The sequence below is a fragment of the Canis aureus genome, chromosome 6, assembly GCF_053574225.1.
Source record: "Canis aureus isolate CA01 chromosome 6, VMU_Caureus_v.1.0, whole genome shotgun sequence".
In the NCBI taxonomy this organism is placed as follows: domain Eukaryota; kingdom Metazoa; phylum Chordata; class Mammalia; order Carnivora; family Canidae; genus Canis; species Canis aureus.
In genome coordinates this window covers 67,177,167-67,193,440 of record NC_135616.1, presented here as the reverse complement: position 1 = coordinate 67,193,440, position 16,274 = coordinate 67,177,167, and the positions used below count along the sequence as shown (strand labels likewise).

General features: G+C 36.0%; 1 protein-coding gene across 14 annotated transcripts in view; it reads right to left on the bottom strand.

Moving 5' to 3' along the window:
- Positions 1-16,274, bottom strand: part of ACBD6 (acyl-CoA binding domain containing 6) — a 207,755-nt gene that overhangs the window by 100,682 nt on the left and 90,799 nt on the right. For all 14 annotated transcript variants that reach the window (XR_013382137.1, XR_013382138.1, XR_013382139.1 and 11 more), the window contains exon 5: positions 10,213-10,318. Coding sequence is in view for 10 of the 14 variants with exons in the window: in XM_077902077.1 (XP_077758203.1) it covers positions 10,213-10,318 (106 nt within the window). In the remaining 4 variants the exon portion in view is untranslated. The remainder of the gene's footprint in view (positions 1-10,212; positions 10,319-16,274) is intronic.

Genomic DNA, 16,274 nt, shown 5'->3' with positions numbered 1-16,274 from the left:
TGAGAATAACGTGACAGTTTAGAATGCATTTCTCCATTATTAATGTGAATAAGTTCCTTCAAATTACTATTTTAATCAAATATACAATCAAAATGACATATACTCATATGTAGAAAATTATTTAAGGACATATATTTCTTTTTCTAAAATCTTAAATAAAAGCATAAATTTAGCATCAATACACTGATTCTGCTTCTTAAACCTTTTGTTAGGTTAACACTATCACTTTCACCAGATTTTGGAGCAGTTTCTCAAGGCAAAAGCATGCAAATTATACTCGGACATGAGCCACAAATTTAAAACAAAGCAAGAAGGTAAAGGGATGAAGAGAAAGGTAATTTCCTTCAAAGCATTCGAAAGAATCAACAAACATATGGAGAATGGTATAGTAAGTATAACTACAAAACTTGTTTTTTTTTATAAAACTTTTCTCTATTATGAGAAATACAATATCCTAATTATGATATCAGCTGGAGAAACACAACATAATTTTCTTCAATTAGAAATACATGCCTTACTATATTTATAGTAATTACAACTTGAATAAATAAAAGATATATACCAGGAGCTATACTTATTGATAGTAAAATAACTTCATTATGAAATAGGAATTTAAAAGCATTTTATATATATATTCATGTGCTATGATAGTTACAGATCCAAATATATACATTTCCAGCAATAAATGATTGTGTTTATTTCAATATGTGGAAATGCAAGCATATCATTTATTACTATAAATTATATTTCTATGACTATGACTTATTTTATGACTATAATTAAATTTCTTTATATGCTTACAGCAAATTTTAAGCGCAATAAATGTAATTTTTAGCCATCTAAGGGCAAGGCTGAAATTGGGCTGGACTTGCTGGATGAACATTTTAAATAAAGTCATATACCATCCCAAAGTATCCTAGGCAATCAGCAATGAAATCTCTCAAGCTCAAATCAGATAGACAGACACAAAGAACTGGATGTCCTTTCAGAACTTTAATTGTCACCCAACTTATTATAGTAGGAAATATCTTTTTTTTTTGTTTTATAAAGGGGTTAAAACTATTTAGCTAGCAATTTAATTATGACATTTCATACTCTTAGTCCATCAGCAAGGCTTACCAAGTTGTTGTTTTATTTGCTAGAGCTTTAAAAGTCATGAAGCAATACTATTTATTTTATTTAGGATGTTAAGTTTGATTCTAATTTTAAGCTCTCATTTCCCTCATGTACTTAAATTAATTCATACAAATCCCTGATTAATAATAAAAGGCTTGCCATCAGTATTCAAGGCCCAGCCTGAGATGTCATGGCTGAGAGGGCAGAAATCTGCTTGGAGTAATGAGAGAACCCAACTGAATTCTTGGCGTCTCAGTCTATGAATGTGTAAGCACTTCATCTGTTCACGGAAACACAATGTTCTGGCAGGCTGGGGGTAAAGGTAGCTGCATGGGTAACAAACTGGAAGACATGGGAAGCCATACTACATCAAAGTAACTGAATGACAGAGGCACATTTTACAAGTTTCCTTTATCTTTGCAAAAAAAATTGTTTTAGTGTAAGCTATTGTGTTCTAGACATTTTATTCCAATCACTGCTGTCCAATGATCTTTGCAAAGGTCATGTGTAGATTTGCCTTCTAGTATTATTTTATAAAAGAAATTGTTGCAAATCAGAGCATACTCCTAGTAGGGCCAACTCGAAATTGCATATCCTTCTTAAATCTGGTGGAAAAAAGAATACTCTCTCAGACCTGCATTTCCACTTAGCAGTTACATGTATTTGAGTAAGTGATATGTAGATCTCTGAATTAGTTCCTGTCTGTAAAATGAGGCGAGCATCTACCTTACAAGGTTGTTCGCAAGATAGTAAGTTAAAGTACTCTATAAACTAAAATATATACCATATAAAGTATTACCATCTGAAAGACAGGAAATTCTAATAGAGAACATCTAGTACATGCACAATACATTCCAGGGAAAAAGTGACCTTGAAAAGTTAAGCTGACTTCCAGTTTGCAATTCCATATATAAGGAGCTTGGAAGTAGCCACTTCATCCTAACAACAAGCAAAATGCTGAACAGACTGAAAAATCAACTATTCTTGTTGGATCCATAAGAGAGGGGAGGGCACAGGGGCACCTGGGTGGCTCAGTTAAGTGCCTGCCTTTGACTCAGGTCGTGATCCTGGGGTCCTGGGTTTCAGACCCACATCAGGCTCCCCAGTAGAGTGGGTGGGGAGCCTCCTTCTCCCTCTGCCCCTCTCCCTGCTCCTGCTCACTCTCTCTCAAGCATGCTCTCTCTCTCTCTCTCTCTCAAAAATAAATAAATTAATTAATTAATTAAAATAAAATAAAATAAAATCTCTGGAAAAAAAAAAAAAGAGAGGGGAGGACACAGGGCAAACCACTGCCCCCAAGACTAGAGAGACAGACAAGTGAACTCAACTTTCTAAAGCAGAGCTTCAGGGCAGCCCGGGTGGCTCAGTGGTTTAGCACTGCCTTCAGTCCAGGGCGTGATCCTGGAGCCCCGGGGATTAATTAAATTAATTAAATTAAATTAATTTTAATTTATTAAAATTAATAAAAGGCTCCTGCATGGAGCCTGCTTTGCCCTCTGCCTGTGTCTCTGCCTCTCTTTCTCTTTCTCTCTCTCTCTCTGTGTGTGTGTGTCTCTCATAATAAATAAATAAATAAAATCTTTATAAAAAAATAAAAATAAAGCAGAGCTTCACAAGTGAAAACCACTCCAGGAACTGCCAGGCAGAAAAACCTGACTACAACTGACAAATTGATGAAGGCTCAGTGTGGACAACTCTGAAGAGTTAAAAACTCCAGGGGAATCGACTCATGTTAGGGAGGCTACACAACATTATGAGATTTATCTCCAGGAGTTTGACCAGGTTCCCAAAGTAACTAGCAGAGAAAAATCTCCTCTTGCTTCTGAAGCAGGAAATAAACCCTTCTGAAATATACCAGAGCACTCTGCTCTTGACAAGGCCTGCCTTTGGGGAAAACTAGTTAAACCAGTACCTAACCTGCTGGAATATTATCAGAGCCAACTGACCTGGGGTCAGGGAATTACCCAACTCCAGTCCACTCTAGTCATCCTGTTCCACTTTAAGTAGGAAGGAAAAAAGACAGAAAGACTTGTGAGATTCAGACAAGAAGCACAGACTTGCTAAAAAGACAATCCCAAGGCTACAGAGCTCTTCCAGTCTTCCACACCTCACCACCACATCACTAAAAGACCATTTATAGCAGTTTCTTTTATCCAATATATGATGTTTAGCTGTTAGTAAAAATTATAAGGCATACCAAAGGACAAAAAACACAATTTGAAGAGACAAAGCAATTATTAGAACCAAATATGGCAAAGATATTAGAATTATCAGGCCAAAACTTTATAACAGCTATGATTAATATGCTAAAGGCTCTAATAGATAAAATCAGCAGTATGCTAGAACAGATGAACAATGTAAACAAAGACATAGAAACCCTAAGGAAGGGATCCCTGGGTGGCGCAGCGGTTTAGCACCTGCCTTTGGCCCAGGGCGCGATCCTGGAGACCCGGGATCGAATCCCACGTCAGGCTCCCGGTGCATGGAGCCTGCTTCTCCCTCTGCCTATGTCTCTGCCTCCCTCTCTCTCTCTCTCTCTCTGTGTGACTATCATAAATAAATAAAAATTAAAACAAAAATTAAAAAAAAAAGAAACCCTAAGGAAAAACAAAAAAGAAATTCTAGAGGTAAAAACAAAACAAAACAAAAATAAAAAATGTTTGGATGGGCTTATTAAGTGGCCTGGATATGACTAGAGAAGAATCTTTGAGCTAGATAGAATCCGTGGAAACTGAAAATCAAAAAGAACAAGGCTTGAAAAAAAAAAAATGGAATAGAGTATCCAAGAACTGTGGGAAAACTACAAAAGGTGTGATATATGCATCATAGGGACACCAGAAGCAGAAAAACAGAAGAAGGTACAAAAGAAGTACATGAAACAATGACTGGATTTCTCCAAATTAATGCTAGTCACCAAGCCACTGATCCAGGAAGCTCAGAGAACAATAAGCAAGATAAATATCCCCCAAAACCCAAAAAACTACATCTAGGCATATCATTTTTAAATTATTTAAAAAATCAAAAACAAAGAAAAATCTTGAAAGAATAGAGAGAAACACCTTACTTATAGAGAAACAAAGATACAAACTACATCTGACTTCTCAGAAACCATGCAAGAGGGGCACATGGGTGGTTGCTCCAGTCAGTTAAGCACCCAACTCTTGATTTCAGCTCAGGTCATGATCTGTGGGTGGTGGGATCAAGCCCCATGTCAGGCTTCATGCCCTCAGCATAGAGTGTTTGACATTCTCTCTTTCCCTCTATCCCTCCTCTGCACTTGCACTCTAAATAAATAAAATATCTTTTTTTAAGATTTTATTTATTTATTCACGAGATGCAGAAACATAGGCAGAAGAAGAAGCAGGCTCCTTGTGGGGAGCCCAATGTGGGACTCGTTCCTGGGACTCCAGCATCACACCCTGAATCAAAGGCAGAAGCTCAACCACTGAGCCACCCAGGTGTCCCCAAATAAATAAGATCTTAAAAAAAAAGAAAAGAAAAAAAGAAACCATGCAAGCAAGAGAGTGGAGTGAAATAGTTAGTGTTGAAAAAAACTCCACCAACCTAGAATTATGTGTCCTGAGAAATTCTCCTTCAAAAATGAAGGACAAAAAAAAAAAAAAAAAAAATGAAGGACAAATACAGACTTTCTCAGACAAACAAAAACTGAGGGGATTTGCTGCCAGAGGACCTTGCAAATAATGTTAAAAGACGTTCTTTAGAGAGAAGGAAAATAATACAGGCTCTACATGAAGAAAAGAAGAAAAGAGAAGAAGGAATAAGTAAGGGCAAAAATAACCTTTTGTCTTTCTTATTTTTCATTATCCAACAGATAACAATTTGTTCAAAATAACAGGAACACTGTGCTCAATTATGTACGCCTATATATCTATCATATATATATATAGAGAGAGGTGTGTATGTCTATATATGCTTATGTATGTGTATATATAAGTGAAATGAGTGACAGCAATGATACAAAGGATTAGAGGGAAAAATTAAGATTATTTTATTACTATAAGATATACTATTCATGAAATGGTATCATGTTATTTGATAATAGACTTGGATTAGTTGTAAATGTATATTGCAAACACTAGGGCAACCACTAAAAAAAGTTAAAAAAAAAATAAAAGAGGCCTGATATGCTAAGAAAGGAGAGAAAACAGAATCATTAAATCCTCAGTTAAAAACTAAAAAAAGTTGAAAAAGAGAAGACAAAAATAGGAAGAATAAGTGTAACCAAGAGAAAACAGTAACAAAAATGACAGATACTCATCCAACTATATTAATAATTACTTTGAATATCAATGGTCTAAATACACCAGTTAAAAGATTTTTCTCAGTGGATCAAAAACATGACCCCACTATATACTGTGTCTACAAGAAACTCCTTTTAAATATAATGACACATATAGAGTAAAAGTAAATGTTTGGGGAAAAATATACTATGCTAATAAAAAGATAATAAAAAAGATCAATGGTTGGAGTAGAGCAGAGAGTATAAATTAGCAGAGCATACAGGATTTTAAGGGCAGTGACAATACTCTGTATAATATAAAATGATGGATAGATGTCATTATACATTTATCCAAACCCACACCAAGAGTCAACCCTAAGGTAAACTACAGACTTTGGGTGATAATGATATATCAATGTAGGTTCATCCTTGGTAAAAAATAGACCATTCTGGGGATCCCTGGGTGGCTCCATGGTTTAGTGCCTGCCTTTGGCCCAGGGCATAATTCTGGAGTCCCAGGATCAAGTCCCATGTCGGGCTCCCTGCATGGAGCCTGCTTCTCTCTCTGTCTATGTCTCTGCCTCTCTCTCTGTGTCTCTCATGAATAAATAAATAAAATCTTTAAAAATATATATACCATTTTGGTGAGTGATGTTAATAATGGAGTCGGCTATACACATGCAGGGAGCAGGGGATATAAGGGAAGTCTCTGTACCTTCCTCTCCATTTTATTGTAAACCTAAAACTTCTCTAAGAAATTAAGTTAAAAAAAAGTGTTGGGGTACATTTTTTTTTAAGTTGGTTGGGTGTCTGACTCAGTTTCAGCTTGGGTCAGGATCTCAGGGTTGTGCGATCGAGACAATGTTGGGCTCCCAGTGGGGAGTCTGCTTGTCTCTTTCCCTTTCCCACGCACCCCCCCTCCACCCTGCACACACATGTGCACTCTCTTTCTCTAAAATAAATAGATGGGGGACACCTGAGTGGCTCAGCAGTTGATCCTGCAGTCCTGGGATCGAGTCCCACATCGGGCTCCCTGCATAGAGCCTGTTCCTCCCTCTGCCTACATCTCTGCCTCTCTCTGTGTCTCTCATGAATAAATAAATAAAATTTAAAAATAAATAAATAATTAAATAGATGAGTGAAATCCTTAAAAAAAGTTGTCATCTTCATTCATTTCATTATATTATCATTTTTTATTCATATTATTCATTAAAAACAATCAAGAAAGCTAAAATTTATTGAGTGCTTGTTATGTGTGTGCCAGTTATTGTTTAACTTTATATGTATTGGGATCCCTGGGTGGCGCAGCGGTTTAGCACCTGCCTTTGGCCCAGGGTGCGATCCTGGAGACCCGGGATCGAATCCCACATCGGGCTCCCGGTGCATGGAGCCTGCTTCTCCCTCTGCCTGTGTCTCTGCCTCTCTCTCTCTCTCTCTCTCTGTGTGTGACTATCATAAATAAATTTAAAAAATTAAAAAAAAAACTTTATGTGTATTTACTGATTTAGTCCTCAAAAACAATGATGACACAGGTACTATGATAATCTCCATTTTATACATTAGGAAACAGACACAGAATAAGCTTGAGAAAGTCATATAGCTAGAAAGTGACAGTACTAAGATTTGAATCCAGGTGTCTAGCTCTCCACAATTATAATACATTACTTTTTTTCTAAAGACTTATTTATGTCAGAGAGAGAGAGAGAGAGAGAGAGTGCGCGCAAGCAGGAGGAGCACAGAGAGGGAGAGACAGAATCTCAAGCAGCCTCTGCGTTGAGTGCAGAGTGCACTGAGTGACTGGGGCTGGATCTCATGACCCCGAGATCAGACCTGAGCTGAAACCATGGATCAGACACTCAACCAAGTGTACCACTCAGGTACCCGTAAGATATAATGCTTCTACTTATTCATTCATTTAATCATTCATTAGCTTATCAAATATTTATTGAGCATATGTAATATGACAAAAACTCTGATAGAAACATTTTCAACACAGAAGGTCTTAAAATATTTACCTTTCTCGAAGCTGCTAGAGGAAACGCTCCAACAAAACTGGGAAACAAATAAAAAAGGAGGCTACTGGAGGAGATACTTCATCTAAACAGGAAGTAAACAGTAAAAGATAAAGACCTGGGATCCAGAAAACAAGACTCTAGGAGAGAAGGGAAGGTAATTCCCAAGATAGTGGTAAAGCATAATCCCAGGATGACATCTACACAGCACCAGTTGAGATTAGAGAAGAAAGGAGACCTCCAGAAGGGATATCACTAAAACAATACGGGATTGATTACCTGGTATGTGTGACCACACAGGGAAGACCTCTGTTGGGCAATTTGAGGGAAGAATTAATGATAGAAACATAGAAAATATAACATAAAAACAAAAAAAGGGCAACAATTATTAGCCTTTAGAAAAAAATAATGTTGTACCTGGTATGGAGATTATATCATTCATAATTATATAATTATTCATTTCCTTCCCACTCTTGCATTGGTTCCCTGTAATCAGAAGAGGTTTCCTACCATCCAGACTTGGGAATTTGGCCCTGTGACTTGTTTTGCCAAAGGAATGTGAGTACATGTGACACATGCTACATCCAGGCAAAAGCTTTAAATGTATTTGTGGGGTTTGATTCTGTCTGCCTTTAGTTCTGCCCCAGATAGTATCTATCTACTGAGGATGGATCTCAGAATGAGAATGAGAAGACACATGAAATTAAGATGAACTGAGCCCAAACAAGGCTAGCAAACACAGCAGAGCTACGACTGAGCCAAAACCCTTTTGAAATATGAGCAAGAAATAAATGTAGTTGTTAGCTACTGAAATGTGGCTAACAGCAAACACTGACTAGTATACACAGTTATCACCTATAGCTCAACAATGAACATAATTTAATTTACCTAAAAATAATATAATTACTTTATACCTATACTATAATTAATAATAAAATAATAATATTTTAACATTGATTCTGTAGAGATTCAATCAGAAAGCTGAAACTAAATGTTGTGATACAATTGTTAGGAGGGTGGGGAGAGGTAAGGGGAATATGAATAAAACAGGTAAATCCTAAATCCTAATACAGCAGAAAAGAAGACCAATAATGTCCAAAGTTGGAAAATCAATAAATATATGTATGTTATTTAGAAATATGCAGATAAATTACAAAAGAAATAACTAAAGGAATTGTAAGTTTTTGCTTCAAAGGAGCTAGAATCAAGGTGAGAAGGGTATAGATAAGGGAATAGTTTTTGTTAAAAGTCTTCTGTAAAAGACTGATTTTCTCTGACCTACCTACATGTATTAATTTTATAAAAATTTTAACTCATAAGTACAAAAATTTAAAAAAAACAATAAAATCAAGGGAAGCAGTCAGACCTGATTTAATGAAAAAAAAATATATACATATATTCTATTCCTGAAAGGCAAAAAAACACCCTAGTTGGATCAAAAGACCTGTTTTCGTTATTTTATAATCTGGCTTCTACTTTTCTCTAGCTGCATCTTTCTTAGCTCTGTTTGTTTCATTACTTAGGGGAGAACAAACACTATTACTGGTCCCCCTTTACTACAGAATTATAGTCTGTTAGATGTCATTAACAATATATTACAGGAAAGACACTGCGTAACAGATAACATTAAGGACTAACTTGTATAAAGAGCTGTCAATTTGTACATTGATTATTTATCTACTCCATCTATGATCACTGCCTGTCTTCTTCCTAACAATCACCACCTTTTGGTCATTTCGATCATCTTTCACTGCATTACCAAAGAATGAGTAAAATGATTAAAACTGAATTAGTAAATTTTGCTCCCTATTTAACAACTATAATTCAGGGACAGTTTAAGCTCAATATGTGAACAGTTTTATTCACAAGACAAATAAATTAACAAGTAATATATTTTACAAAATAATTTATAGAATCCCTTTAAGTAGCAGGCCCACATTTAAATGAATAGATTTACCAGGATATCCAAGTAGCTCAGTGGTTAAGCAGCTGACTCTCAATTTCAGCTCAGATCATGATCTCAGGGTTGTGAGATCGAGCCCCGCATGGGGCTCCACACTGGGTGTGGAGCCTGCTTGAGATTCTCTCCCTTTGCCCCTCCCCCCCACCTCTCTCTTCCTCTGAAGAAAGAAGAAGAAGAAAGAAGAAGAAAGAAGAAGAAAGAAGAAGAAAGAAGAAGAAGAAAGAAGAAGAAGAAAGAAGAAGAAGAAGAAGAAGAAGAAGAAGAAGAAGAAGAAGAAGAAGAAGAAGAAGAAGGAGGAGGAGGAGGAGGAGGAGGAGGAGGAGGAGGAGGAGGAGGAGGAGGAGGAGGAGGAGGAAGAAGAAGGAAGAAGAAAGAAAGAAAGAAAGAAAGAAAGAAAGAAAGAAAGAAAGAAAAGAAGAAGAAGAAGAAGAAGAAGAAGAAAGGAGGAGGAGGAGGAGGAGGAAGAGGAGGAGGAGGATCTACCAAAATTCTGGCACAAAGTTTTCCAGAAATATATTTACTAAGCAAAGGATGATATACCTGTTTAAAGTATAATGACAGAAGGCACTAGAACTATTTATAAATATTTTTATTTTATCTATAGATCTTACTCATGAGGTTCACAGTCTCTTCCTTTATTGTGAAGAAACAGAAGTTATTTGACTGCAGCTAAGTGTCCCGTGGTAACTTATACAACGTCAGTGGATAGATACATATGCAGAAAGTATCTTAAATGGGTAATGCCATCTCATATAGATATTCTGACACAATCTTAACCATACTATACTTTGAGTTGTCCTTCATACGCCATTTTGAAAAAAAAGCATTAGGGCAGAACACCAAAGCATAAGAAAATAATCAACAAGGCATATTTTCCATACCTCTTCATCTTTCATATTCACATCCACATTTTTCGATCTGATGACTTTGGTTACATGATCAATGTTGTTTTCCCTGCAGTAGTCAAATATGTTTTTGTCTTCTTCCCTAATTAGAGTAAAAATAAAAAGTGTCTTACTAGGTAATACATAAAAGTTACATATTTTTAACACAACCTATTTACTGCTGACAAACAGCAATGGAATTTGTTTTCATAAAGAATTTTACATGAACAATAATATATTTTCCATAAGACATTATATATCTGATATCTAAAGACTAAAGTTCTTAACAACTGTAAGAGTTTCCCTCTTACAGTTCATCTGCTTCATCTGCTTTAACAAATTCCTCTAGTACACTGATACAATACCTTGAGTAGATTTTCTCAGCACTCTTCCTCTCCGCAGTTCCTTTTATGTACTGACAGGCACAGATTTCCTGACTCAGAATTTTCAATAGTAGTACTACAGTAACGAGGTTATTTGCTATTGTCTATACAGAGGTCTCAAAAGATCAGCACACAGCTTACTACTTGTCTTACAGAATAACGGAATAATAGGATTGCTACACAAGTTAAAAAACATGTGTGTATTATATATATATAATGTTATATTACACATAATACATATATAAATATACACATATATAGACATACATACATACACATATACACTAACGTAATTTTCTTAAAGGAAAGACAGGAAGCAATTTCCTTAAAGGAAAGATAGAGCATACAAACAAAATTCAGAAATCTTTCCAAGAGATATTAGAAACAAAGACTAGGAACAAAACTTGGGAAGCATACTATACCCAGCACTATTCTAAGTATATTGGTGGACTAAACTCATTCTTCACAGAAAAAAAGAAACATGTAAGGAGAGATTATATGGCCTGCCAAATGGCATCACATTTATCAAAGGTAGAACAAGAGCAAGAACTCACTCAGATCAACCGATTTTGTATATAGTACATTTTTCTATCATATCAAGCTACATTTTGACTAGTCAGCTAGTCTATTCTAGAATCTAATGCAGAAGTTCTTAACATGAGATCTATGAGTTTTCTACAATAGTATACAGAATTCTGGAAGTGTGTGTGCATTTTTCTGAGTGTGTTGTGTGTGGGGCGGGTATGGGAAATTCAGTGAAGAGTCTCAAAAAAAAAATCAGTAATTCCCAAAAGGATCAGTAATTTGGAATATTATCAATGAAAGTGTTCTATATGTGAGCTACATTTTCTGGACAAGCATAAAAGAATGCAATTTGAGTTCCAAAAATTATTACTAGTATGTTTTATAACTTGCAGGGCCATAGCTTCCATTCATCAGAAATGGAAGTAATTGGCCTTAAGAGTCCTTCTATCTTAAGAGCCAATTTAAATACCTTATACCCTATAAAAAGCTATTTCCTCTCAGAGGTAATTAACTTAAAACACCTTACTTTGGCATTAACCAGCTAAGCTTCCTTATACATGTGATGTATTTAATTGCACATCTACTACATGCAAGGCACTGAACAATCTGTTGGTGACATAAGGATAAACAAGAAACTTTATGTTCAATACATGTACAGTACAGTTGGGATGAGAAAATCTATATACGATTAACATAAGCTAAAGACAGATCTTTAAAAAGGCCTATAAGAGTACAGAGTGCAGCTGGAGAAAATGAGGTAGAATTCCAGGAAGAGATGTTTTAAAGGAGTATGTTTGAAAACATTCAGGAGAAAATGTTTTTCCAGATTACTTACTCTGAAAGAAAACAGAGAAGTCTGAGGCCAAAACCCCAGAATGGAGAAATATGACTTTTTTAAAAATTTTTATTTATTTATGATAGTCACACAGAGAGAGAGAGAGAGAAGCAGAGACACAGGCAGAGGGAAAAGCAGGTTCCATGCACCGGGAGCCCGACGTGGGACTCAATCCCGGGTCTCCAGGATCGCGCCCTGGGCTAAAGGCAGGCACTAAACCGCTGCACCACTCAGGGATCCCGAGAAATATGACTTTTAAAATTAAGGCTGTATATAATACCACTTTAGCTATACTTAACTACTGCAAAAAACCCTACTGTTTTTGTGAAAGTGTATTAAGAATTCTGATTTGAAGGGCACCTGGATGGCTCAGTCAGTTAAATGTCTGCCTTTGGCTTAGGTCAGAATCCCCAGGTCCTGGGATCAAGCCCCATGTTGGACTCTCTACTCAGCGGGGAGCCTGCTTCTCCGTCTCCCCCTTGCTTATGCTCTCTGTTGCTATCTCTGCCTCTGTCTCCATCTCTCTCTCTCTCAGATAAATAAATAAATAAGGTCCCCCCCCCAAAAAAAAGAAGAAAGAATTCTGATTTGGGAATAATAGGGACCTATTATTTTTGTCCAATACAGTAAGAGAGGCCCATCTAATTCCTCTTAGGAATACCTAAGAGGAATACCTCTTAGGCCCATCTAAGAGGTAGCAACTTTAAGTGCAAAAAAGGACTGTATCATTTCGAATCTTAACCAAAAGACACCCTACTCCCCAATTGTTTTGAACTTGAAAACAATGGAGGGTTGGTGGTGGGACACAGAAAGGTATATAAGGAGGATTCCTGGGATGTAGGTTACCCATAGCCAGTAATACATAAGGGTTACTCATAGATGGAGGACCTCAATCTATGAGGTCTTTCTTCCTGAATCCCAAATGTGTATGTATACTTGGGCCGTAAGCAGTAAAAGTGTAAATACAGCACAAACTTATTTAAAATTTAATTTAATCTATTCTATATTTTCAATATTTATTATGCATCACTTACATAAATTATTTTGTTTTGGTATATGAATATTTTGGAAGGCAGGGGAATTTTTTTCTTCTGAATACCAGCTTATCATCTGTTGTTTATCACCACTAAATACATCAGGCACATAGAGGACTTATAAAATCCTTATGGGTCGAATATACAACGTAAATTAAATATCAAAAAGAAATTCAGTAAAAACACCACAAATGTGCCACAAAGCTAAGTGACTAAGACAAAAAAAGGAAAATTAAGTGATAATCCTGGGCTTAGTTGCTAATAGTTATCCCCACTCCAAGTCTGACTGTATTATTTGCCAGCAACCAAGCTGTCTTTATACAATGTCACCACCTAGTGTCCAGAATGGAGAAACATCTGGAGTAACAGCTTTCCACATCTCTTTTCTTGCCTCCAAGATTATGTAGTTTACAAATCTAATTCTCTTTTCCCGACTACATTTCCCTGTTAATACAGTACTCTGTAAGCAATCTTTCCCTCTATGACATACTTAACTTAAATAAAACATGTGCAAATGAATTCAACCATTACCAAACACAGCAGAGCCTAAACAATGTTAATGCTCTTGGCACATCTTCTCACTTTATCTTCCTTTCTCTTATGATTCTTAGCCAGTTATCTTTCTCCCTCTCTTTGCTGAACTTGAGTGATAAAATTACCATATCTGTTATCTGTGGGTAAACATAAGTTATGACCAAGATTATCACCTTCAAGAATATCCCACATTATCCCTAGCAAAAGACAGAAAGGTCTCTCTCTCTCTACTCCAAATTTTCTGAAATTGACAGAAAACACGATTGTATATCTGAAGTAAAAAAGCTCACTAGTTTTTGAAATTCTTTGAAATATGAGGACACACTCTTATGGAAGGGAGAAATAATGTTTAAGTATGGTTGTGTTTCATCAATCACAGGAAGAATAGTTCCTTGCACACTCTTAAATATGTTATCTGTGTCACTTTCAACGAAGATCGCATTTTCTTATCAAAACAGTATTTCAAACAGGTTTCATAGCAAGCCACCTAGAGTCCATTAGCTACTATTTCACTTACCTTGTAGAATTAAACACATTTATGGGACTAGCTCAGATATCTAACTATTTAAGAGATACATTCAATAAACATTTCAATTCAATTTATATTTTAAACAATCAGATAAAAATAGTATGCTAATAAATAGAGGATGAAAATTTCTTTATTAAATAAAGGAAAAAACCAAAGTAGCATAAACTAATACCTATACAAATATAAACCAATGTCACCAATTCCTCAAATTAAGAAATGTGTACCTGTATGCTCTGTGGGGGTACACAAAGAATTTAAAGGGATATGCAGGTAGGAAAATTTTAAGCTAGAAAAAAAAATAAAAATTTTAAGTGAATCAATTTTCAGCTCAACTTGTAAATAAAGGCATTTTTCCCTTAACTGATCTACCTGGGTGACTATCCTATCACCATGGTCCTTTTCAAATTTCCTTCTACTCTGACCACTCCTCTCCCTAGGTTATATCAGAAAGGTATATGCCTCTCTCCTTACCATGCTACACTGTTAGGAATGATAACCAAAAGTCTTTGCTAAGACTTAGCAAATGATTATTAATTAAACCTGTTACTCTTTTGCTTAGAAATACTCCATTTAACTAATATACTGGGAAAGGTTTAGGGGGAAAAAAATCAATCCCAGGTTGATTACCCCAAGATATAAAACCTTCCTTGGTACCAAATAAAGGGACAAGTCTTGTAAAAAACTGGTGTTGGTAAACATTCTATAGCTAAGGCTAGAGGAGGAAAGAGGTGAAATGAAACAATCAAAACAGACTTGATGCTGTACTGTGTCATTTTAATAAAAAATTATATTAATCTGCCACACTATTTTTAAAAGTTTCATTCATCTCAGTAAGACACATTTTCAACTGAATTTTATATTTAATAATTATTTAATAATATTTATGATGTATGTCAATCAGCTGTATAGAAATAATTACAATGATAACTCAAATGGGAAAATATTTAATGCATAAAGTCACAGAAAATTATATTATATTTTATTTTTTTTAATTTTTTTATTTATTTATGATAGTCACACAGAGAGAGAGGCAGAGACACAGGCAGAGGGAGAAGCAGGCTCCATGCACCGGGAGCCCGACGTGGGATTTGATCCCGGGTCTCCAGGATCGCGCCCTGGGCCAAAGGCAGGCGCCAAACCGCTGCACCACCCAGGGATCCCGAAAATTATATTTTAAAAAAGTCTAACTTACATATGTATTTTTGTTACAGAGAATTATGATAGTAAGATTACACAAAAATCATTACTTTAAAAATTGTGAGGGAGGGCAGCCCCGGTGGCGCAGCGGTTTAGCGCCACCTGCAACCCGGGGTGTGATCCTGGAGACCCAGGATCGAGTTCCACATCGGGCTCCCTGCATGGAGCCTGCTTCTCCCTCTGCCTGTGTGTCTGCCTCTCTCTCTCTCTCCCTCTTTCTCTTTCTCTCTCTGTGTGTCTCTATGAATAAATAAATAAAATCTTTAAAAAAATAAAATAAAATAAAAATTGTGTGGGAGAAGTAGAATAAAAGGAGAAAAACAGAGAACATAAAATTTGTTAAAGATTTAGTTCATGTATTTTATTTTTTAAAGATTTATTTACTTACAGAGAGTGTGCATGCAGAAGTGTGAGTGGACAAGGGGCAGAGGGAGAAAGAAAGTCTACTCAAGTAGACTCTGTACTGGGCATGGAGCCCCATGCAGGGTTCAATCTCACAATCCTGAGATCACAACTTGAGTGGAAACCAAGAGGTGGATGCTTAACCGACTGCACATTCAGCAGCCCTTTTCTTATATTTTTAAATCAAGATCAGAATTTTATTTTTTTATTTATTTTTAAAGATTTTATTTTAGTTATTCATGAGAGACACAGAGAGAGAGGCAGAGATATAGGCAGAAAGAGAAGCAGGCTCCATGCAGGAAGCCCGATGTGGGACTCGACCCTGGGACTTCAGGATCATGCCCTGAGCCAAAGGCATATGCTCAACCACTGAGCCACCCAGGCATCCCCAGAATTTTCTTTTAATTAAACTTTTTATTTTGAGACATCTAAAGATTCACATGCAAATATAAGAATTCAGAGAGATCTTGCATACCATTTTCCCAGTTTCTCTCATTGGTAGTATATTCATGTATTTTAAAAAACGGATTATCCTTAACAGTATTTAGATTCATCTAAAAGAGTGATCTATTTATTTTACAATATTATTATTTACAAAATACCAGAAATTATGCCCTTTA